At 39.6% G+C, this 24,547-nt stretch overlaps 1 protein-coding gene across 2 annotated transcripts in view; it reads left to right on the top strand.

The window, feature by feature from the left end:
• The first annotated feature begins 374 nt into the window (after positions 1-374).
• The window catches only part of TRPM7 (transient receptor potential cation channel subfamily M member 7), a 61,415-nt gene continuing 37,242 nt past the window's right edge, over positions 375-24,547 (top strand). For both annotated transcript variants that reach the window (XR_008238228.1, XM_052807694.1), the window contains exons 1-2: positions 375-490; positions 22,920-22,999. Coding sequence is in view for 1 of the 2 variants with exons in the window: in XM_052807694.1 (XP_052663654.1) it covers positions 488-490; positions 22,920-22,999 (83 nt within the window). In the remaining variant the exon portion in view is untranslated. The remainder of the gene's footprint in view (positions 491-22,919; positions 23,000-24,547) is intronic.

The following is a 24,547-nucleotide window of genomic DNA, read 5'->3' as shown; positions in this document are numbered from 1 at the left end:
GGACGCTGGTCGGGGTCCCCCCCCTCGCCCGCTCCCGTGCGGCGAGGCCGAGGCCGCCGCCCTGAGGGGGCGCCCTGAGGGGGGCCGCGCCGCGCCGCGCCAGGCGGGCGGGCAGGAGCGGGCAGCGCCGCGCCGCTCCGGCCTCCCCCTCCTCCCGGGGGCGGTGCGCGCTGACGCGGCAGCGCCGCGGCTCTCCGCCGGCCGAGTCGCACAATTATGAGAAAAAGCCGCCGGGCCGAGGCCGCCGCCAGCGCTGGGTCCCGGTGCGGAGTCGAGCCAGCGCCGTCCTCCTCGTTCCGCTCTCCTCTTCGCCCCCGGAGCGCTGTCCTCGCCCGGCTTCTCCCCACCCAGCCCTCCGCTGCTGCCGAGCTCAGCCCCGATAGATGGAGACAGGCCCCGCCACCGCCGACGCCGAACCACGAGCAGGAGCTGCCCGGCGCGAGGAGAGCCAGAGTCGGCGCCGAGACCCAGCCCGGCCCTGAGGAGAATGGTGAGGGCGGCGGCGGCGGCGGGGCTGGGCTCCCCCCCGGCGAGGAGTGGGGGGGACGGGGCGGGGGCGCCGGCCGCCGGATCAGACCTGTCCCGGCCGGCCGCTCCGGGTCCCGGCTGCCGCGGCCGCCCTGGTCCGCCGCGGTGCCTCTCCCGCCCGGGCTTGCCTGCCGCCGCGGCGGCTCTTCCCCTGCCCGCCCCGGCGGGGGTGCCCCGGTGGCGGGGAGGGAGGGACCCCGCCGGGCTGTCACCTCCGGCCCGGAAGGGGAGGCGCGGGCTCGGGCGCCTCAGGCCCGTCCGCGCGCGGTGCCCCGGCCCCGGACGGCCGGCGGGGCGCCCCGGCGTCCGTGTTCCCCCCCCTCAGCGCCCGCCCGCCCACGACCCTGCTGGCCCGGCGGGCCCTGCCCTCCCGGAGCGCCCCGGCCGGGGCTGACCCGAGCCGCCGGGGCGAGGCTCCCGCCGCCGCCCGGCATTTCTGGAGCCTCCTCGCGTGGTGCCCGCGGGGCCGGCCAACGCCGCCCTGCTGCCGCCGGCCCCGCGGCGAGGGGCGGCCGCTGCCCTTCGCACCCCTCCGCTCCTCAGAGCAGCGCTCGGGGGAGCCGGCCCTGCGGCGGAGGGGAGTCCGCTGCTTGGAAACGCGACCTTTCGTTCTGTCCTCTTGGAGTACTGCCCTAATCCTTCATTGTGGTTGTGTCTGATACCAGAATTTATACGGTGGACCACGCAGTTCTCTGGGATGCAGCTGTTCTTCCCTTCTAATCTTTCAGCCTATTTCATTTTTACAATTTCTGCACGTTGTCGTATACAAGGGAGCGTATAGACCCTTACAAAGAGGTGTATGAGCTTCTACAAAGAAAACACAGCTTTAATTCCAGCTCTTTCTTCTTCTGGCTGCTAATCGGTTCTTAACTGATATTTACAGAATTTAGAGTGAGCTGTCACATCAAGTGCTTTCAAATGATTTTGAAAATCTAAGCGTGGAGTGTAAATCTGTGGATTTCTACAGTCTGCTTGAACTTCTAGTCAGATGCTTTATTTCATTTTAAATAAAGGTGTTTTATTTCACAGTATGTTCTTCAAAACCACAGGGATTCATACCCATGAATCTTCTATTTCTGACTATATCTGTGAACTGCGTAGAAATAAGTGTGGGCTGTCTTTTTCTAGAATCCGCAAATCCAGCACTCTTCTAGGAAGCTGAAAGTGCAACCATCCGTTCTGACTTGAAAGAGTACTTGGCATCTCCCACTCGTGTGGTACTTGCTCTTCTCAACCAAAGTGGTTTTGTTGTTTTTTTTTTTTAGTTTTGTGGGGTGGGATTTTTTGGAGGGTTTTTTTTTTTTTAGTTTAGTTCTGGTGTTTTGTTGGTGCTGACATAGCCTAGAAATGTACAGATTGGTTTTAACCATTATAGATTTGTAAACTGATCGTGGCTCAGCAGTTTTTCTGGCAGTGTAACGTGTTTGCAATGTTTTATACTTACCATGTGTTTATAGAATATTTTGAAACCACTGTTTAACAGTGTTTTGCCTGAGTTGAATATAGGACATTTTATGCAAGTTCATTTTGCTAAAAATTTCCCTGCTGCTCCATAAGTATGTAGCAATTTTGAATAATTGCTGGACAGTGTCCAACATTAAATCAGGCATTATTCTTAAGAGTGAGTTATTCAGTGTGGCAACTCTGGGAGTTCAGTTTTTTTTTTTTAAAGTGTCTGTGTGGGTGAGATAAGTGTCTGCTAGATCATCCTTCATACCTTCTGGTATGAGGCCATTCTTGACTTTGCTGTTTAAAGTGGGGGGAAAAAACCTTTGTGCATGTGGAACTGTTTAGGCTGGTTTTGGATTGTTTGTACCTTAGTTTCCTGATGTTTTACTTTGATTTTTTTTTTTTTTTTTTTGCTTGCTTGAGCTCAGGAGCGGAAGGGTAACTTTCACCTGTCATACAAAGCCATCTTGAAACATCACCTTGCATTTAGCGGTTATCTCGCTTATATTTAAAGATACTCTATCAGATCATCTACCTCCCCAGGTGGATTATCTTGGAGAGGTACTTTATTGTGTTTGTAAAAAAAAAAAAAAAAAAACCAACCAAAAACCAACTCTATTGTGTTTGTGTAAACTTTCATTTCTTTTCTTGTCCCTTGAGGCTCTGCGTGACTCTAGTCTTGCTGCCTTACCTTTTTGTCTTATCGCATCAGCCCTGCTTTCTCTGCTTTGCTGGTGATAGACTGCAGCATCCAAACTCCTCTCTCATAGTTATCTTTACCACTTGCTGTGCTTCCCTTTCCTGAAAGCTTTGCACCAACACCCAAACTTTTCCTGCTTCTCTTTAGTGTCTCTTCATGAGGTACATTTCTATTAACTGTTCACTCCTTGTGGACAGTTGTGACAGATGAGTATTTTCTAAAAAAACCAATATCGTTTTGAATGCGAATAATTGATGCTGACACAATAGGGTTTGGCCATACTGGTTTGTCGATTTTACACCAGTAACGTTGCAAATAAATCTCCAAGAGGACTTGTCAAAAAGTGCATATGAAGGGATGGATATGTTTTTATAGTCTACAATTTGGGGGCTTGACAGGATTTTGCATAGTAAGTTTAATTTTCTTTCCCGGAAGGACCCTGATTAGCCTAATTAGGAGTTTAATACGTAGCTATACTAGCAGTGGCACTTTTACTAAACTTCTGATGCTGTCAGCGTGTTGTTTGAAATGAGCCCAAATTTGAAGTTCCGATCTTTAAAGACTTGAGATTGGATTTTGAAATTGTGGCTTATGCTTTGAAAAATCAAGACAATGAAATTATACTTCTCATGCTAATATACTTAACCTGAAAAATGTATCTTTGTCTCTTTTTTTTTTTTTTTTAACAGATACTTATTTCTTTTGGAATCCCTCATTTCCTTTAACAGTGTCTACTTTGGCAGCAGTATTTGCGTGCCACGTTAATTTGCTGAAACAAGTAACATTAGTTCTGTTTTTTTGTCCCACTTCAAACTGACAGTAAAATCGGTGTGTGTGTTTTCCAGAATTGAAGTTTTGTCTTTGAGGTCGTGTTTCTTGTTTCTAATGTGAATAATTCTGTCTTGGTGCATTTTAGCTTCACTGGTTGAAATTCCAGCAGCTGGCTTTTCAGCAGATAAATTACTGAATAATCTCACTCTGTGTCTTTGGTTAAGATACTTATAGGATTATCAAAGATAGTGTCACTTCTTGCCTCTGATACTGACAAGTAGTGGTGGTCTCTGACAAATGAGTCTATATGCTTCATTATTTCTACAAAAAATAGTCAGTGATACTGACTTGACCTGTGGTAAAACTTGAATGAAGCTTGTTCTATGCTTTCGTCATGTCCCCTGGCCTGAAACCTTCTTCCTCCTCTATTGTATTCCCTGCAGTCTTGTTACTGTCCTTCATTTGATTTAATCCCACCTCTTCTGCTCATATAATGAGAATGTACAGGTAATGGTGTCATGTTAATATATCGTGATACAACCTATACTGAAAATGATCTACCTAATCCTTGGTTTCTGTTATTTTTATTACTTTAAACTTAGTTGGTTTTTTTTTTTTACTTGAATTGCAGATGGTTTTGTATTTCAAGTAAAAGAAAGCTAATCTAACAAAAGAACAGAAAAAGTAAACCCCCAAAACCTTTGTATTGGCAAGCTTCGCTTCCTGACCTGGCTCAGCACAGGATTAGCTGGGCATCAGTGCTGCAGTGCAAGGGAGGAGGTAGGATGTGCAGGAGGTGACTTGTCTTTTTCGCAGCAGCCAGTCATTAAACCAGCATCACCTGGCATGCCAAACCATTGCATCTAACTGGATGGGACCACAGACTCGAGCAGCAGTGTTTCAGAGACCAGTCTCTGTCGCAGCTCTTGCACTGACAGAGGGAATGCTGGTTTTTTTGAGGAGTGGTGAGGTTTTTTCAGCCTTCTTTACACCTATATTTTGCTTAGCATGTAAAGTGCATGCGAGCCATTTTAAAGCAGGGGCGTAAGCCACTTTCTTTAACTACCAGGTTTGCTGGAACCACAGTGCAACTTGAGCTTGTTTTTCTTCCCAGCCACTATAATTCTTGCACAGAATCACGGACAGTGTAGGTTGTCTAATCGCTGTTAGGCGAGTAGAGGAAATTTCTTACCCCTCTGTTCTTTCCAAGAAGGAGATGCCAGTGGACTTATGATGGGATAATGAAATACAAAAAAACAGGAGAGAAACTGGGATAAATAACATTGTTACCCTTAACTGTATCATTTTTCCTTCCCAAGAATTGTGCGAAAAGTATTCTAAACATATGGGAAATACAGGGAGAAAAGTAACTGTGTTGTTGATTGTGGTTCTGATAGTTCCAAAAAGCTGCCTTATGAAAAGACTAGAATATTTAACTGTGGAAAATGGTTTGACAACCTATGGTATGAGGGTGTTGCAGGAATAGTCTGTAAGATAAATGTGGTGGTTGGTTGCCAAGGAGAGTTTAAAGTATGGTAACAAACTGACAGCACATTAGAGCTGATGGAACTTGGTTTATAAGTTGTGGATTTTTTTCCCCTTATCTAAATCAAAGTTCATATATTACTGAGGTGGTAGGCTTGGATTAAACCTTAATTCTGGGAATTTCTGTGGTGTGTTTGTTTTTTCTTTTTAAAATCCTAAAAGTCGCATCAAAGTTATGGATTATTTAATACTTATGTTATTAAGAGCAATATAATTTTTTTCCTAAAGACTCTTACAAACTCATTCTAACTCAAGCTGTTTTAGGTTTTCTATTATCTATTGATGGATTTTCTGGAATGTTTGAACTCTCCGTGTATGGCAAATGTGCAGTTGCCGAGTTGGTGTATCCCAACCCATCGTTACTTCATTTGACTTCAGCTGAAGGAGGATGGCATGTGATATGTGTGCTAGTATATCTGTTGATTTTCTACAGCTGCAAAATTGGAATTTTACAGGCTGATTCAGTAACAAAGTTGGTACTCTGTTGTGTGTAGTTTGACAACTAATGTTTTCAGAAGATGATCCAACTCCAGAAACAGCTATTGTAAAGCTGCGAAGCTTTATTGGTACTTCATCTTCAACCTGTCCATGGAGATCACTAGTTTACAGTTGGATACAGTCCAACACGAAGTGCTTATTTTGTTTAAAGGCACATCATGTGTTTTGCAAAGAGCATGCAACTGGCTAATGTACAGTTTCAAAGAGTATAGGTAGATGTGTGCATATTAGTTTGTATACATCTGAAAATTATGCACGTGTGAATCTTATCAATGTCTAGACTTACTGCTAATGGTTGTAATAGCAATAATTTGGGGAGGATTCTTTCTGAGCTGGAGAGCTTTGGAGCTATTTCAAGGTCTGTGGCAGCCTGGTCAGGCTTTTTGCTTTGTAAGTCATGGATCCCAAAGCCCAGTGTGGATGACTCCCAATGCTATTGGATTCTGCCTTTAATCGTTTACTACTAATCAAATGAGATTTAAAAAAAAAGAAGCTGCAGGTTCTGAGAATTGGCATATTTCTATTAAGTTCTGGTTTGCTGATTTTTATTTTTTGCTTTTATTTTTTACTGACAACCTTTTGGGTGATTACTGGAGTATATTTTTGCTGTCATACACTAATGCGTTCCTGCTTGAGAGTGCTTTCTCAGTGACAGCTCTAAATTAATTCAATCTAGGTGTTCAGTCTTTCACCATAATATAACTCTGTAATCTTCAAAGCCTGGGAAGGTGTCTGTTACAGCTCAGTCAGTCTTAACGCAATGTTTATTGCAATTGAATACCAGCCTTTGTTCCGTGCATTGTTCCCACTTACCTCTTCCCAGAGAGGTACTTACTTTCTTAATCTTACCTATTTGATTCTTGTCACCTTTGCTAAGAGGCAAACAGAAACGATGTTTTCAGATGTTTTCACTTCGTAGTCTGCTGACTTGTGCTGGGTGGACTTTTGCAAAATGGCCCTGGCTGATGCTGCTTATCCTAATACCTGCTAAGTTTTTCTCCTCCTAATACTGCAAAGTGATAATCAGTTTTTATGAAATGCGGACTTGACAAACTTGACTTTTAAAATTTAAAATTTGAATTTAATAAATAAGTAGATTTACTTTTATGCCTTCTGCAAATGAATTTCAAGTTGCTCTGTTAGGAATACTGTATTTCACAAGGACTTATCGCCTAAAAGTTTCTGGACTCAGGGCACTTTTAGAACTAGTATTACTTAGCAGCTCAGGTCTTCCCACTATTACTCACTTCATTAACAATATAATTCCCAAGACTGACCTGGAGTGCTTGAGGTGTGGATATGTGTGTCTTGCAGGGTAGTAATCTCAGATATGGGGCAGGGTTGATGTTCAAGTCCATAGCATCTTTACTAGCCGCTCCCAAATCTGCCAAAACTCTTCTTAAAGGTGTGGTTGTAATCCAGTCTAAACTCATCTAAGCCATGGCTGTCACCCTTCCACCGATCCCTTTGTGCTCCCCTCTATGCTCGGTCACTGTTGCGGGGATCTGAATTGAATAAACATCTAATCATCTCCCCCCCCCCCCCCCCAGATTAATTATTTTGTCGGTCATTTCCCTGAATTGGCTCTCCGTGTGATTGCATAAGTGCCGGTGCTGGTATGAGATAGGGTGGGATCATGTGCAGAGGCTTAGGAAAATGGGATTGTGGCACTCCAAACTTGACATGAGCTGTAAAGCTGGTTTGGAAGCTTGCTCTGAGGTGCTGGAGAGTTGACTTCTGCCATCATATAAGTAAGTGTTTGGTTACCCTGTGTATCACCCACTCTACATGAGTGTTTTCAGAGTCTTACACCCTTGTGTGCAGGCATGGATGGAGCTGCCCCATCACAAGCCAGGTTCTGTAGCCTCTTCAAAGTATAAACCAAATTGCATTGCAGACCTTGTCTAATTGTACTGCAGGCACGTAGTAGCTATGCTTGAATACTTTTGTATCTAAATTCTTGTTTACAGAGGATGTTTTTCTTGACCTTCTTTTCTGAATGTGTGCTACCAGATGTAAGATAACTTTTTTACCAGATACGCTGTGCTGTAGTCTGTCTGTGAATTGAGCTGCATCAAGATGAGTTTGACCCCTCCCATCAAGTTATTTCTATTGGCAAATGATCCACTGCTGGTAACTTGTCTCGCGTAACAAAATATTGCTGGATTTTTTTTTTCCTCCATGTTCTTAACATGCTGCTTATTTGCTTTGTAGTGCTATTCCCACTCCTGTTTAACTCTTTCAAGAAGCTGAACCTGTTCTTTTGGGGTAGGAGAGAGCGAAGCTACATTCTACTAATGTATCTGATAGAGCTCAGCACAGCAGCCATGTGGCCAGGTTCAAAGACGGCCATGCTGATGTACAGCATAGTTAAAATTGCATGTATATTGGCTTTGTGTAGTAAGCTTAATGCGGTATACTAGTTTGTGGGTAGAGCCAGTCTGAAAAAGCTCAGCTTCCTTTCAAAGCCTGTCCCTGTGGCTGCTGTGGTCGTGCAAGTATTTAGTCAGGCATAACTTCAGTCACCTGAATAGGTTAAATTATGCATGTGCTTAAGTGACACATGATTGGAGCCTAAAAATACCGGTTGTGTAATTACAGAACTGTTAATCAACTTTCTCTTCAATTATAAAAATGAGTTAATCTACACGAGTAGGTGCAGTTAATGATGTTTTAAATGTCAAAGTCTTACCAGTTTCTCCTGTGTTCCCTGGCTAGAGTATTGTCTAAACTGTAGTTTGCAGAATTCTGTTAAACTGTAAATTGAATAAAACTTCAGCTGAAGGTGTTAAAAGAGTGCATGGCTGAGGGTGATCTTCTGGCCAAAAAGTTTCAGAGTGATTGATTTTGAAGGAATTCCTGCTTGTGGTAGTAATCTCGCACTAGGGAGGAAGTAATGAATCACTGATACCATAGCTGACAAGTATCCTAGACAACTTTCTAGGAACTTGGCATCATCTGGTGTTGCAATGCCTCTGGATGCAGAACTAGTTGGAAGAGGCTCACTCCTCCTGATTTCACAAGCTATAGTTTGCTGACTCCTTAACTGTGCTGCTGAAAATGTTCATGGGGTTATGCTACAGGCTAGCCCACGGGGCAGCCCTGCGAGCATTTACCTTGGCCTGTGTGAGGGGCACTAAGCAAAGATGTGGAGGTTGGGATGGACATTAACCTCTTAAACTGGCATTAACTGGCTTTGCAGCCAGAGGCATTGAAAAGCAGAAATATCCCCTTAACTAACCTTTGTCCTTTTAATTTGTGCCAACTTCAGAAATGCTCTTGATGAGGATTTATGCCTTTGCCTCATTAATTGGTCTGTCTTATTCTTGGTTTCTTCTATAAAAATCCTACCCAGAAAAATCCTTTTTAAGTTTTCAGCTGTAGAAAAAACATGGTTTGTATGCATGCAGTTTTCCATAGAAATCCTACCTCTGTGTGTAGAACTCAGGGACTCTTCACTGTAAAATTCTCTGTAATTGTTTCAAATCCATTAGTGAAACTGTGTGGTCTTTTTATGTTGCTTATATAGGGAAAGAGGGCAGAAAACACTCATCCTTGTCCTGGTTTGGGCTGCCAGTTAGTGTTACAGGTGAACGTTCTGCAGTGATGAAGGCTCCTAACAAACAAGTCATTGTTTGAATGCATCATCTGGTTGTGCTTGGTGTTTTGTAGCCCACGAGAGAGATATTTGGTACTAGTATAATCACGGTACTTTGCCAGACAACACGATGCAGTAAACTTCAGGCTGCAGTTTCTTCCTGGTATAGAAAACGTGCAAGACTGAAGCTTTTCTGCCTTCAGAAAAATCCTGTTTTCAGGTTGTAGAAAAATGTTTTCTGGTCACATGCATGTAGACAATCTGCAGAATACAGGTAGGCTTTGCAGAGAGGGGGAGGATTATTAGCAAAAGCTAATTAGGCAGTGAGTCCCTAGGCTTGCTCAGTGGAGACTGAGGGGGTTCCAGAACAGCTCTTTTCTCTCTGCAGAGGGGATGTAGAAAAATTAGCACTGCTAAGGTTAGTCTTTTTGACTATCCTCCTGGGTGTCATTACTAGATTTTTCAGGGTTTTTCTGACAAATGTAAAGATCTTGCATGTAGGACAAGAAAAATCTTTTGTAATTAATGTATTAGGAGTTAGTTGGGTGTTAATTATACCATGAATTAGGAAAAAAACATCTTCAGTGCTAGGTGAGAATGGATGCTGTTCTGAAACCCAGGGTATCTGCTCACCTAAAATGTGACCTTAGGCAATACGTTCTTGCTTCGTTGGCAGCTCTCTGAGAAATAAATACCGACTTAGCTTCCTTTCCTTCCTGCACATCAGGATACAGGTGCTTAAAAAGAATGTCTTTTTGTGTGACAGATCTGTAGTCTTTTCCTGGATGCCTAGAGTAAGCGTGCTTTGGGGGATTATTTTGATGTACCTTGACAGTGTGCTTAGATCAGCTCAGCTGTTTTGCTAACCCACTATCTTACTGCTACCAAAGGGGATGTCCTACTTCACTTGCTCCCACGCTGATCATGGTCATGTGGTCCTTTCCTGTGCCTTAGTTTTCTGCCCAGGTTGCATCTGAATCGGTTCATTCTAACATCAGAGCTACCTGCTCTGTTTTTCCTGGAAATGTGCTGGTTTAGGGAGCTCAATCAACTCCCCAAAGGACTAGTGCACAACTGCTGGCAGGAGGGAAGTAGCAGGAGAATGGGTGGGAGGGCAGAGTAGTAACTCAGCTTGTCTTCTCTGCACCCTCACTGTACAATCTGAAGAACTGTATCTGTTAAAGCAAGTATTTCCCCTATGTATCTTGGCTTTGCTGTTGCCAGGACCTCCACTTCCTTACTGTTGTCTTTTATTTCTCTAGAATGATAGTCCATTTTCATCCCTTTGCCCCAGTAGGCCAGAGAGGAGCCCGAGGTATAAGTCCAGTACAGCTTAGGCAGGCCTTTGTGCTACATACCACTCAGCATTGGTGAGTTTTACTGGAAGTGAGTACACTGGAAGAAATTATAATAAATGGAAAACATTTATGAAGTGCAGGCAGTGTTGTGATCTCTCAATATCATTTATTTAGTTGTTCCCCCCCACCCTGGGGAAAAAAAAAAGTTACTTTATTTCTAAAAACCATATATTTAATTTCTGAGTGATTGTTTAGGCTTGTGGTATTTAACACAGATGTGTTGCAGGTAGTTCAGTTCTGCAGGTAACCTGCAATTCTGCATCAACATTTGGTGGGAGAGGTGAAAAACTGTAGTTTCTTTGACCTGCTTGAGTAGAGGATACCTGTATCACCATGCAATAAACAAAAATTAAGAGCTAAGATTGAGACAGTAAATTGCACATCCTAGGGAACTACCTGCATTGCTTCATTATGCTTTCAGTTAGTGAACAGTCATTTGGAATGGATCTCTTTTTTTATGTTTCAAATTTTTTTTTTCTTGAGTTGGTCTTCCTTTTATAAAAGGTAGTTAGCTTTCCCTGCTAGACCAAAAAGGGAGTTTTTGTCCCCACAGATTATTTTGCTTTTTAGTTGATAGTGTCCAACTTGATGAATCAGAGTATTTCAAGTCCATGCAAGTGTTTCATAAGAGTTTTGTGCTTTTGATTTGAGATCTGAATACTCAGCCTAGGGACTCAAGCTTGCTGAGGCAACTCTGGAAGACTAGCATAAGAGAAACACCAAAAGACATTCTTCTGTTTCCCTCTGCATTAGAGCTAGCCAGACCTAGGTTTAAATCAGTAGTTAGGCATTAGGATCTCTTAATTAGCAATGCTGTGTGACTGTGAAGGATGGTATGATAGGAAGCTTTGTAGTGCTTTTGCTAAATGGTGCAGTAAAATGGTACATTTTAGGAGCCTGAGTATTGACTTGAAGATAAAATGAATTACTTTTAAGCTCTCTCACAATACGTTGCATTGTGTAGGTTTTACAGCTCTGGCTATAATATTTAAAAGAAACATTCGTGAGGAGGGATGTAAGAGTGTAGTTGAGACTTTCAAAACCTGCTAATAATAAAATGATTGAATGCTAATGGAAAAAGCAGTGTAAAAGAATATTTCAGCAGTCAGTGTGAGGTTGTGATGGAGAGGTCAATTTTTATCTAAGACTAGCCTCATGAGAAATCAACAAACTAAGACACAGTAGTTCAAACAACAGTTTGTTCCTCTCAAAAACAGAGGGTGGAAATTTTTAGAAGTGCCTAAATAAGCGCCTAAATATATATTATTTCAGACAGTAATTAGCTGCTTTCACATTTGCCTAAATAAACCCAGCTAAGTTTCTTCTTTGTACTTTTCCAGAGTAAACAGAAACTACTTAAATAGTTTTAGCAGGGAATTTTATTTCCTGATAAGAGTTTAGGTACGTGGATGTCTCTAGAATGCTGTCAGGCTACTCATGCCCCGAGATGAGGGCTGTAGTCAGTGTGAACTCTTGAGCAACTGCGGACCTAGCTAGCTTCTGTTAGGAGAGCTAGCTCTCTGTCTTGACAGGCAGTGAAGGTGTAACTGAATCCAGTAGCTCTTTGTTAGTGAGCTGAAATTTATAAATGCTTAGTCTTTGTAATTCTACAGTAAATTAACTATGCTATAGGGAATTCTTGTTTTGGCTTGTTTTTCTCCCATTTCATCCTACTTTCTCCATCCTATTCTAATCTCCCAAGAACTCTGGTTACTGTAGAGAGGTGACCAAAATGTTCGCTTCCCCTACTGTAGGTAGCAAATACTGGCACATTGGTGTGCATGCATGTACAGGCAGGGAGAACATAGAGAATAGCAGTTAAGACAGTGTACCCCATCACACCTCCACAATCCTGTCCATGAATAATGCACATACTCCCCTTACCAAGGAAGTGAAGGCAGTTCAGGGGTTGTATGACTAACTCATGTCACACGTGTATGACTAACTATGTCTCCCTCAGATATCAGGTCCAATGCTGATATTTTAGTACTAGCCTGGAACCAGCCTAATACTAATTTTCTGCTCTGAGATGACTTGTGTAACTTACACAAAGTGATTTTTTTTTTTTTTTTTTTTTTTTGTGGTACTCACTGTTAGTGAACTAAATTCCAAATTTGTTCCAGGTAGTTCTTTGATTGCATGGTTGCTGATGGGCCTCTTTTCTAATGTTAGTAGTTTTGATTATAAAAAGAAACTGGTTTTCTCTGATACTGTGTCTAAAGATAAGTTATGTGAAATTTCATCATCCTTAGCAGTGGTCTGGTGCTGTCACCTATTTCACATGCCCACTAGTATGTTCTGTTGCTCTTCCCTCTCACCCATGCTATTTAGAGAAACATTATTGATCTGTAATAATTTAAATGCGGGCATAAGGCTTCCTGGATTTTGTGGTTTGTTTTTTTGGTGGGTTTTTTTGTGTGGTGGTGTTTTTTTGGGTTTTTTTGGGTTTTTTTTTTAGATATTCAAAGTGTTGTCTGAGGCTAGCTATGTCAAAAATCCCTTAGTGATAACATGTTTCCATTGCTCTAGTGAGTTAATAATAGCCTACTTAAGTCAGCAGGCACCAAAATCTTTGCCGTGATGATAGAGAAGTACCTTTGTTTGTACGACATTAAAAATAAGTCAGATCTGTAAATGGAACAGGCTAAGAAAGTGGTAGAGCAAGACCAACAACATCCACCCTTCCAGCTTGCTTTTGTAGTTGTAATGTGCTTCAGCACATAATGCATTAATCAGATGTTCGTGCACTTCATGAACCAGAAAGGGAGGACCTAAAATCTGCAGCTCAAATAAAGCTGAAATACATCCTCTGCACTAGGTGCAGTGAAGTTGCAGCTTGTATGCTGTCTATGAATAGCGGCTGCCAGAGCTGAGCTTTTTTTGTCTGGGAACAAATTGGAAGCAAATTGTGGGTAGGATTAATTATTTGGCTGGTTGCAGGAGCCCTTTCCTACTGCTTTAGTTCTAGAGGTGGCCACCACTAACTCCTTTCTCGCATCTGTGATTTGTATTCCCTATGTGATAGGGAAAGGACTGGAAGTTGCTTGGGGAGGACAGCCAACAGATCCAGGCTATGTGAATTGTTTTACCTCTGAAAGCGTGCCCCAAGCCTCATTCCTTCCAAAAATAAACCCAGAGTTCATAGTGTTGTCTGTTCACGCACCCTGTGTGGCATGTGCAAGGTAAGCCCAGCACTTGCCAGAAATGTGGGGTATGGACCAAACTAATTCTTTCATGGGGATTAAATCCGGTGAGCCAGGAAGTGCAGAGGTTTTAGCAGCCATGCACAGCGTGTCCCATTGGTCCCTGCAGAAGGGACCAGGGAGAGTGGCCATCCTTGATACTCAAAGAAATTATCTGACCCACTTAAAAAGGCTTGGCATTATTTCTGTTGCGTGTTGGTGAGTAGGTATGCTGACTCTACCTTCCTGCTGATCTTATTTAAGAGAGTGTATACGCTTGCAATCTGCATCAGTGGTAAGATGAGAACGACTGCAGACTGCAGCTAAATCGTTGGTGTTGAGAGAATTGAACAGAATGCAGACCATACAATTGTATCAGTGTAGATAAAGAAGGAAAAGTAGGCCGTATGTTTAAAAATGTAAGAGTTTTGGGATTGGTTTATATGGGTGACTGAACATAATTAAAAATGGGTTTTGAGTGAGGGACCCTATCAGAAAGAAGCAGGCACTGTATGACAGGTTTGAAAACATGCCTATGTACTTTTGCTGTGGTTTTTTTTTTTTAAATCTCTCATTTGAACAAAGTGGGTATTAGAGTTAAAAATGCTGGCTGAAAAGCTGTAGCTGTATTTTCCTTGCAGTTACTACTATGGGCTCCCTTTTTATAATTTTCTTTCGTCCATAGTTGTACATTTTAGAGGGTAAAGAATTATTTTAATCTCCTTTGAAAACTCAGTGGTTTGTTGCTTCTAGATCATAGCTTTGGTATATGTTTTGAAATACTTTATGGAATGCATTGAAAATGTCATTGGTCTGGGATCTCATAGAAAGTCATTTATAGATTCTTTAGAAGGGCTAAAATTTTTTAGCTTGGTATTTCAGTAGTCAGGAGGATTGCAAATGTAAACTATTTTGAAATCAATTTACTTGCTCCAGTTTACAGCAGTAAAACTGGTTTACCTTCTGCTGTGTTTTCTTTTTCACACCAAAATTCCAAATTCTGTTGATGGAAGTTGGGAAATAAAAATCAAGCTATGCTTCTCCCTCTTCCCCCTGCCCCGAATACTCTGCTTTTCTGAAGGCATGTTCAGGAACAGTGTGCCATTTGCTGTGCTGACACAGTCTTATAGAGTCTCTGGTTTTGGCAAGTTTATTTAATTACCATATCTGTTATAATTGGATATTTAACTCTGAAGGTGTTTATTGTTATCTCAGCTGAGAGAAAGCCATTTTGGAATTAAACCAGTGTGCACTTGTCTTCTGAAATCAACTGATGGCTTATTCCATTGTGATCTGAGATACCTCATACTGTAGAATCGGTTGTGAAACATTTTCTAGGTATATTTTAATATTTTTTTAATGCCTTGCATGGATGGTGTATGCATTTTAAGATTTAATACTTTCTAAAAAGGAGGTGTAATTTTATGACTGGTCTAACTGCAGAACGGCATGCACCTTCACATGGGTGTTAAACCAGCAATCTTTAAAAATTTAGTTAAAAATATGCTGGATTTGCTGTGAAATTCCCACTGAAAGACCTGTGTATTGCAGTTAGAAGATAACTTTCCCAATAATGTGGGTAAAGTGGATTGATTTTGAATGTAATAAAAATGTCCCCAAAATATTAGGTCTGTGGGTTTTATTCTGGTGCATCAGGATTAAAAAAAATGACTTCAGAATGTTGAATTCTGTATGTGAACTTATGGTCTTCTGAATTAAATGAATCTGAAAAAAAAAAATCCCCAAACAATTTTATGCTTTGTGATTGTATGGTGAAAAAATTCTCACAGAAGCAGCCTGTTCTCCAAATAGCACATTGGAATCGTTTTTGTCAAGTTTGAGAGCTCTGTAAAAGTCCCTTTTGACAAATCCCAAGTATTTGCATCCAAAACTGCACGTGGATTTGGTGAGTTTTGTGGTGACTGTGTTACGTCAGAGAAGAACTTGATGAAACAATAGCTACTCTGTTAGAGACCTGGATTGCTGCGAAAACTGTTTGGAGCAAATCTCCTGAACTGTTTAATAAAGAATAGGATTGTTGAAGGTTTGTTTTCGGCACTAAGGGAGCCATTGATATGAAGATTCGTATCTTTGCTCGCTGGCTCATTTGAGGTCTGATTCTGAATACAGTGTGCAGGAGAACTGACAGAAGGCTTTCTCTGACTGCTCTTTTTCCTTCCTTGCTTCCTCAACAGTTTTTATATAAAATAAAACCAGTATTTTTTTTTGCTGTTGAGTAATGTATTTTCAGGACCGTAGCAGTATTTTCACTAGAGAAGTCTTTAAACCCAGAAAACTAGAGCTGTTTGGTTTCTTATGAGTCAAGTGAAGCCAGGTGAACCGTTCTGCTCGGAACAGGATCCTCAACATAGCAGAGACACCTTTCATGCACGATGGGTCTGTCTGTGTCTGAGGCGGTCAGGTTCTGTGACAAGAGGTGCCCCAGTGGGTTTGGGAAAAAATAAAGGAAGCAACAACTTCTTGTAGATGAGGCTGGTAGTTGTTTCAGAATAATACCAAAATAATCCCAATGTGGACAGCAGGTAAAATATCCTTGCAAAAGTTTTCATTTGGAGTGGATTAAACAAGATAAATGCACAATCCTCCTCATTTAGAGTGACATAATTCACAGTGAGACATTAAAGCACTCTGTATAAATATTATTTGGCACTGTGATAATATTTGGGCCTTTCTGTCTTTTAGCTATTGCACATATCCATACTTCCTGTAGAAGTTACTTAAAGTTGATAAGGTTGACTGGTATTCTAGTTATTGATTCAGGAACAAATTTTGTAGGCTTTTTGTGTGTGTTGTGTATTCTCTGGACAGACAGCACTGTTATTCTTCAGCAGAGAGTCTTTTAAATATAGTTTGTAATACTAGCTGGCTAAATGCTTTGGTTCCCCCCCCCCTTTAAAAAAACAAAACAAAAAATCCCAAACAGTAATTATAGAGGTATGTAATTTTAAATTGCAAGGAAAGCAAGTAAATTAAATGTCTGGGGTTTGCCGGAGCCAAGAGTTTAAAACAAACATGAGCAAATATATGGCATCAAACTGACTACCTTTTTCTTTTTTCCTCCCATCCACTTACTTACCTAGCGTTAGCTGAAGTTCTGAAGACTTTTGTCAAATGATAAATATTAACTTGAGGAACTGAGTTATGCTCTACTGATACTGGTAATACAAAATTTTAGGTATATTCTTTGGGAAATGTAGGCATAACTGTCTTTCAGATAACTCCCCACCCCATACACAGAGGCTTAGTTACTTAGCTCATTCTGGGATGCACATTTTCAGTATCATTCAGTTAATTTGTACTAACAACAAGTCCAGGTAGTTTGCCTGGAGCAGGGTTCTTAGTGCCTTAAGGCTTTGAAGCCCCTGCTGGAAATATTTGCAGTGAGAGCTAGCATGCATTTTATTTATGGCATCTCCTCCCACAAGGGGTTTTATGAATTCTGAACTACTTGATATGTATTAACTGAACTGGATATCATATTCATCCTGGTTGTTTGGCTTTATTTGGTTTTATTCGACATACTGAGTATAAAAGCAATAAGAAAAGGTTTGTTTGAAATTTCTGCCCTTCAGCTATAGGTGCAGGAGCCCAGTGCTCAGTTAGGGGTTAGTTGGCTGGGCAGGGTCACAGTTCAGTCCCATGGTATAGCACGTGTTTGGCTAATGGAGTGGATTTCTTAGATAAGAGATCCTCCTGTAAATCATGAAAAGAGTGTGTGCGGTATGTATAGTTATGTAAGAAGCAGTAACTTGTCAGTGGGCATTTCCTTGAATAGACAAGCTAAAGGACGTTTGTAGTACAGAATGTCTCTTAGAAATGTTTGGAAATTTATCTTATTGGTTCTAAGTGACCTAGACAGATAGGACTGCTCTACGGCAGTGCTAGCGTGAGTACTCCTGCTGCCGTTTCCACTGTATCTTCTTGTTCTCAGGCTTGCTGAAACTTTCCACGTATTTTCTTTTGCCCAAATGGAAACCTAAGCTTTTTGGGAAATTGGAGGTGGTGGGGAAAGAATATAGAGCTATATATTTTTAAATAAAGGACAAATAAAATTAGAAGATCTTTTCCTTTAAAAACTATTGCATATATTGAACTGCCGTATGGTGTAAGTAAAGATTTGAAAGATTAAATACGAGATGCTGTAGAAAGTGATATGACTTCTAAAATTGAAACTGAGGTCTATGCAATCAGTAATTGAAATCTCTATTATCAGCCTTCCACAAAAGTCACAGTTTGGAATATTATTTTTTAATCTGATTCTTGATTCAGCGGGTCAGCTTTATAGACAGATTGTCAGCAGAACTGCTGGGTTGGTATGCAGTATTGCAGGTTCAAGAGTGATATATTTGGGATAACTTAAATTTTAGTTTTGTAACAAATATTCTATAACTTAAGAGCCTCCAACAGTATACAGTATTACAAATGAGTAGAAGGAATAAACTGGGATCCTTTTTTGTACATGAACAAGTTCGTGATTGTCAGCTATACAGTATATTATACCTGCTGTATTTTTGTTCATTGGAAGTCATGCAAGTTTTGAGATCTTGCCAAACAGGAAGGCTTACTTTCTATATAGAAAATAATTCAGACCAAACTTGGATAAACTTGGAGAACTTCACAATAGTTTGATAAGGCTTTGCCATGCTGTTGTGCATCAATTGCTGCCCTGTTAGAACTTAGCCGTCTTATTATTTTAGTATGTTGAATAAGAGGCTCTTATAAACACTTATGTGAGTTAAAGGGGGGAGAGTGGTAGGTAGTTGTGGTTTTTTTTTTTCTGAGACCTGATCTGATACTGTGCTTTGGTGATTGTTTCTTTTTGTTTGTAACCTGCCATATACAAAACCTTAAATTGTAGTTAACTTTGTGTTAAAAGTTTCATTCTACAAGGAGACTTTTGCTAAAAATACCCATCATGAATTTCATGATGCATTCCTTGCATCTTGAGCAGGTACACTTAAATAATTTCTATTATTGGTGCTTTGGAGTGCTAATGCTATTGCTGAATCAAAAATAGCTAATGCTAAAACGGCTATGGTAAAACTTTCACCTGTTGTAAAAGGCTGTGGGGTTATTTGGGCATTTAGACACTTCCAGAAGTTGGAAATACTGTGGTTGAGCACATTCTCTTCAGTTTGTAGCTGAGCAAATACTCGTGTAAGTTTTGTTTCAAATAGCAATTATAATTATTTCAGCACTCATGAAACTGTTATGAAAGGACTTATTTATTGGAAATAGTTTAAAGTATTTCCTTTAATCGTGATCCCAGGGTGAGTATATCTCTTCTAGCTAATTGAATCAAATCTATGTGCTTTTTGTTTCTTGAAGTTCTTTCAGAAGTACTGAAAGACAGAGTGAACTTTGTTGTCTGCTCAGAAATCAGTACAACCAGAATGAGGTATCTTGCATAACCCTCTACAGCTTAAAGACTGAGCAAAAGCCTTGTTGGCCACTTCGGGACTAGGAGTTAGTAGTTACTGTAGTACATATTCCAAAAACTTAAAGTTAAGCGTTTTTTGGTGTGCAGATGAGATCCTGCCAACATTGACTACTAAGAGGTCTTAATGTGGTGAAATTTTCATAGATAAGTCACCTGTAGGAAAATGATAGTGAAGGTCATTCTGGAGTAATATTAATTGTATTAACATTTTTCTTGTAAGTCTTAAATTTTATTTCACTTGAGAGGTGTGAAATGCATGGGAGAGGATCTGGAAAGCTAAGGTTTTTTCCTCAAGATGCAAGTTTGAAAGGAAAGAAAGTAAATAGTTGAAAAACAACAGCTCATTATATGTTGATACTACTTGTGCTTTTTGCTAAAATCTGGCCATATGTTTTGGGGGGAGGGTTCATAGTTCCTTTTTTCCCCCCCTTTTCTTTCCTTTTTCTTGAATAGCAGCACTACAGAGCTCACTGTATTGAGAGTTCCTGACCCATGTTGCCTGTAACCATCATGTAAGGTACGCCTTCTAAAATACACTAGCAAAACAGATCACTCCAATCAGCAGAAGTTGCCCCATTACTGGAAGCAGAGTTTAAGAGTTGTAGTTGTGTATGCTGTAGAGATGACTGAAAAGCTTTAATAAGAGTAGGCAATTTTCTAAAACAGTTGGGTAACTTGCATATTGATTTTTGACTACTGACTTGATCTCCTATTTTAACTTAATCTTTAGCTGATAAGGAAGTATTTCTTAGAGGTAATTGCTGCAACTAATTTATCTTAACAGTGTCCTCACGTAATCTTCCTTTTTCTGGTCATCACAGGAACATTATGTAATAATAGTTCTTACTGACACAGAAGGCAATACCGTGTGTCAGTTCTTCCTACATTTTTAATGTGATCTTTACCCATTTATAGGAAGTATCTCTCACTTAATCTGTTCTCTGCTTTGTTTGCTTTTTTATTTTTTTCTTTTTTTCCCCTCCCCTCAACTGGAAACAAGACTCTAATTAGCAAGTTCTGTATAAAACATCTTATGATAAAGATTAATCAGCGTACAGGAGTGCTGCTGGAGAGAGTCTAATTTTACCAAATGAAAAGTTCCAAGTATGTTTTAGTAACATTATAGACCCTCCTCCACGTATGTAGCATAGATGTACCCACGCTTTACTGAAAATACTTCCACTGCTGAAGAATAGAGAGAAATCCTTGATGAGTGGTTAAAACTGTACATTCTTTAAGATAAAAATTAATCAATTGTTTTTTGGTGTGGGGTATTGTTTGTTTGTTTGTTTGTTTTATTTTCAGAACCATTTATTATGAAAAGTGGTTTTGCACATTGTAAGCCAGTGTTCCTTGTCCCCAGCTTTGATCACCACTTAATAATAAAACAATATTGCATGGAGCAATTAACGCAATTACTTGTGGTTTATATACTTCAGATTTCAATATCTAGCATGTTATGCCTGTGAAAGCTTGCTTCAAGGTGTGGTTTTAGCCAGCTGGCTAAAACATTTAAATGTTAAATTACTCTATCTTTTTATGTTCTGGAGGATCTGCAGAGTTCACATGTAAGCTTAAAACTACTGCAGTGTTAAAGTAATGATCAATACAAGACCTCAGTTTTAAGAAATGAAGAACAAAAATACATAGCCATGTAAACAGTGGGTTCACTCAGCCAAGCAGAAAGCAGCTTCCAGAACTGGGATTCATATCACAAAGGCTAAGGCTTAATAGTGTTAAAAAAATACTATGAGAGGAGGAAGCTAATAATTTGGACTACCTACTATATGTATAGTTTTACATATAGTATGATATACATATATAAATGTACATATACACATATATCAAATTTATTTTTATAACACTGCTAATCTTCTGATAAAGGTAGAGAAGAGATAAAGCTTTTTTGAGCCCAGCTCATGTAAGGCACAGGTGTCCTAGGAAATACCCAGTTCCTTTGTGGAAGGTGATGTGCTTTGCTTTTCTTACCCAAGAACTGAGGAGAACGCTACTGAAAGATTAGAGATTAATTTTGAGGACAGCAGCAGAAGAGATATTCTCTTTCACAAGCCTGTTAAGAGTCAGTCACTTCAATCTTCTGCTCCAAAGGAGAAGGAAAAAACCAAAAAAGAGGGAAAAGCATCATAAATGTAATAGAATCCTTCATAACACCATGTTTGCCTATAATGTCTAGTATCCTGCTTTTCTCTTGTTAGGCCTTCTTTCTTTCTCCTTTGCAACAGCATTCTTCCCTATGTATGTATGTAGGAGGTAGGACAGTAGCAAATAATGCCTTTGACTATTTATTCTGGGTGTTTAAAATATTAATTTAAATGTAAAATGCATGCTGTGAGTGCTCATTCTGTTGTTTACAGCTTTTTCCCCACCATGATTCTTCCCTGTGGATTGTGCATCTACCTTTATCCTACCCTTCTTTCTCTCTTGGGAAGTGCCTGTACCCTGCAACTTTCCATCCTCCTTGGAAGAGACTGGTGGCCTTCTTAGTGTGAAGACAGAAACTGGAGCAGCAGTTTGTTGCTGTCTTGACAGATTCATAGTCAAAGTTCACTAAAACAAAATACTGGAAGAAGATTATGATGAATAATGTGGGAAAGATCTGCTGAGTCTGGGAAATGTTTTGAAAGAGGGTGGGCAGTTAAGCAGTTTTCCAGGGGCCTATATTAAAAATAGCTGGTACATTCTCACTTGTAATAATTTCTCTGTATTATCTTAAACTGATCTTGAAATTGCAGTGAGTGAAAAAACCATCCATCTTCACTGAATCTTGTCATACTAGATCTTGGGGAAAAAAAAAAAAAGTTAATTTCTTCATTACTTCCACAGACCTCTATTTAGATACCTGTGAATAATATACATCAGTCTTTTTTTTTTTCCCCTCGTTGTGAAATAGAAGAGGTGTGAAATTTCTCAGATTTTTCTAAAGGTAAAAAGTAAATGTAGAACAGGGCATGCTGTTAACAATGAAGAAATTTTAATGTAAACTTAATAAGGATTTAAAGCAATATTGCATAATGTGCAAATTGGCATCCCCAGATTTTTTCTTGTTTTTAATTACTAAAAATCATGTCTGAGTTCCTTTCCCAATGTATTGCTGAAACATGATGTAGACATTGGGCATTATGTATATTGTTTAGCATGTAATCCTGAGATTATCATGTAAGATAATGTTACATAGTTGTTTAAAGCAACTGAAATGAAATTATAAAAAGTTTCTTGATGAAGAACAAAGGTAATGACCTATTTATTGCTACTAGAAAAGATTGCCAGTGGTGTTAGAAAACTTCCTTACCTGCAATTTCAAGATGAAAATTTTACTGTAATAAAGTGGTAAATAGATGAAATTACTGTTATCTCAGTGTAGTACAGTTCATTTTTAAAAATTTTAACTGAATTTTTTTTTTTTTAACTTTAGCAAGGGAGGTACACAGTATATTTTGAAATGGTTTGGGTTTTTTTTGGTACATCTTCATTTGCATATTGCAAATTTTTGCTATTTAAATGTTAGTTTTGAAAAATACAACTTTGGATTTTAAGGGATTTGTGTGTAAAATAAGTTATGTAATGATTCTGGTTATTTCAACTTTTAGGCAGTGTGAGATGTTTTTATAGAGCCGTTTATAGTTTTGTTAGTTTTTGAGAGACAGCAAAACATTAAAACCAATTTAACTTTATGTTAGACACTACTTGCCTTCATCTTTAAATAAAAAACCCCCCTCATATTCTAATTCTTGTTTCCTTAAAAAGCATTTTTCATTGCCAAGTTACATGATTTATATTTTATAATACTGTTACACTTTTTATTTTTCAGTCCCAGAAATCCTGGATAGAAAATACTTTCACGAAGAGGGAGTGTGTGTATATCATACCAAGTTCAAAAGACCCCCACAGGTAAACGAGAAATGATGCAAGAAGTCATTGCTGCTCTTTAAAATTAAAAAGAAGTCAGTATTGTAAAGAGAGTGTATAATAGATTTTTGGACTAAATACTTTATCTGTATAAAATACTGTCTTCAGCTCACTCTTTGGTGACTGGGCATTGTCACTCTTCATGTCTAGCCTGGATTTTTTTTTCTTTTTCTGAAAGTACTTTGGCTCTGTGGAAATCTCTAACAAATGTTCTCCTGTTCTCTTTGCTGCTTCTTACCTGTCCTCATAGTGGTGTCTGTGGTGTGTCTACGCTGTGGGGGTTTTGTAATTTTTTTTTTTTTTTTTTGGTGGCATAGTTCTGAAGTCAGAAAGTCTCATAGAGATATCCTCTATTGGAATTTAAAGAACAGCAGTGTGAGTGTATGGTGAAGTGTAAAAATAAACCTGATAGTGCAGGGAAAAAGGATGAAGAATTCACAGAAGAATAAAGAAAAACAAGAATTGTGCTGGGGGGGGGGAATTATAAAACAAACGCTGAAGAAATATTTGCTTCCAGGGAAGATAGATAAAATAAGAACAGTTCAGATATTAAAAGATTTCATGTGGTATCTAGTAATTTTTCATCCTTAAGTTCTGTAAGGAAAAAATGAGGCTGAAAAATGGGAAAGTATGTTTCTAGAGGGAAAGCTGAGACTAATGAAGAATATTTTGCATATCTCGTGCTGCTTTTACCTTATGCTAAATTAGAGATGTGAAATCAAGCAAGTTAGTGATACCTCTAACATATCTAACTGGTAGAGTTTACCTTTACTAAATGTTATAGGTGTAATTTAAGAGTTTCTACAATGATTAAATTTGATGTGCATAGTCATGACATTTGTGTCGCATTAAATAAAGTCAAATGGAAAATAGATTCAAAATTGGTATTTTAAGGCAGTTTTGTCTCCCCAGAATGTTTACTATTGTCATTATGGATTTCAGATCAGCTTTCTTTTTTTAGCTTCATATATTTGAGAGCAGCTGAGAAACCTTTTCTTCTGAACTTCAGAAAACTTCTATTTCAGACTTTTCCATGAAAAAAAGTTATAAATCTCTTTTGTTCTGTTGGGGCAGAGTATTATTTTTCTTTTTAAGAACTTTGTTTTTAGGCAGAAAAAGAACAAAGTAAATGCTGTAGAATTTTTAAGTTATTGTAAATAATTCACCATGTTCCTTGAAACCATGTGACATGAGAAGCTTTTAGAATTTATAGCCATGATTGTAGCACATGGAAAATTTGCAAATGCAAACAAAGTAATTAGGAGGCTGTTAAAATTTCCAGAGCATTTCCCAAGGAACAAAATGATCTTTAACACTTGCCCTTTTAGTTTAACCCATTTGTAGCATACAACAGACTTTACTACTTTCCCATCAGATTTTGTCCTTCAGTTTCTAAGAATCATTTACTGTTGTTCATCAGTTACGTGTAAATGAATCAAATGTAGACAGGAGTATTTGGTATGTTTTGTTGATCTGTACCTTTTAGTATAGATAATTATAATTTAGTAACTGTTAGAGAACTATAGTTCA

This window comes from Harpia harpyja, chromosome 14 (genome assembly GCF_026419915.1).
Source record: "Harpia harpyja isolate bHarHar1 chromosome 14, bHarHar1 primary haplotype, whole genome shotgun sequence".
Lineage (NCBI taxonomy): Eukaryota > Metazoa > Chordata > Aves > Accipitriformes > Accipitridae > Harpia > Harpia harpyja.
Note: the sequence above shows the minus strand (reverse complement) of the source record. Positions and strands in the feature narration are given on the sequence as shown.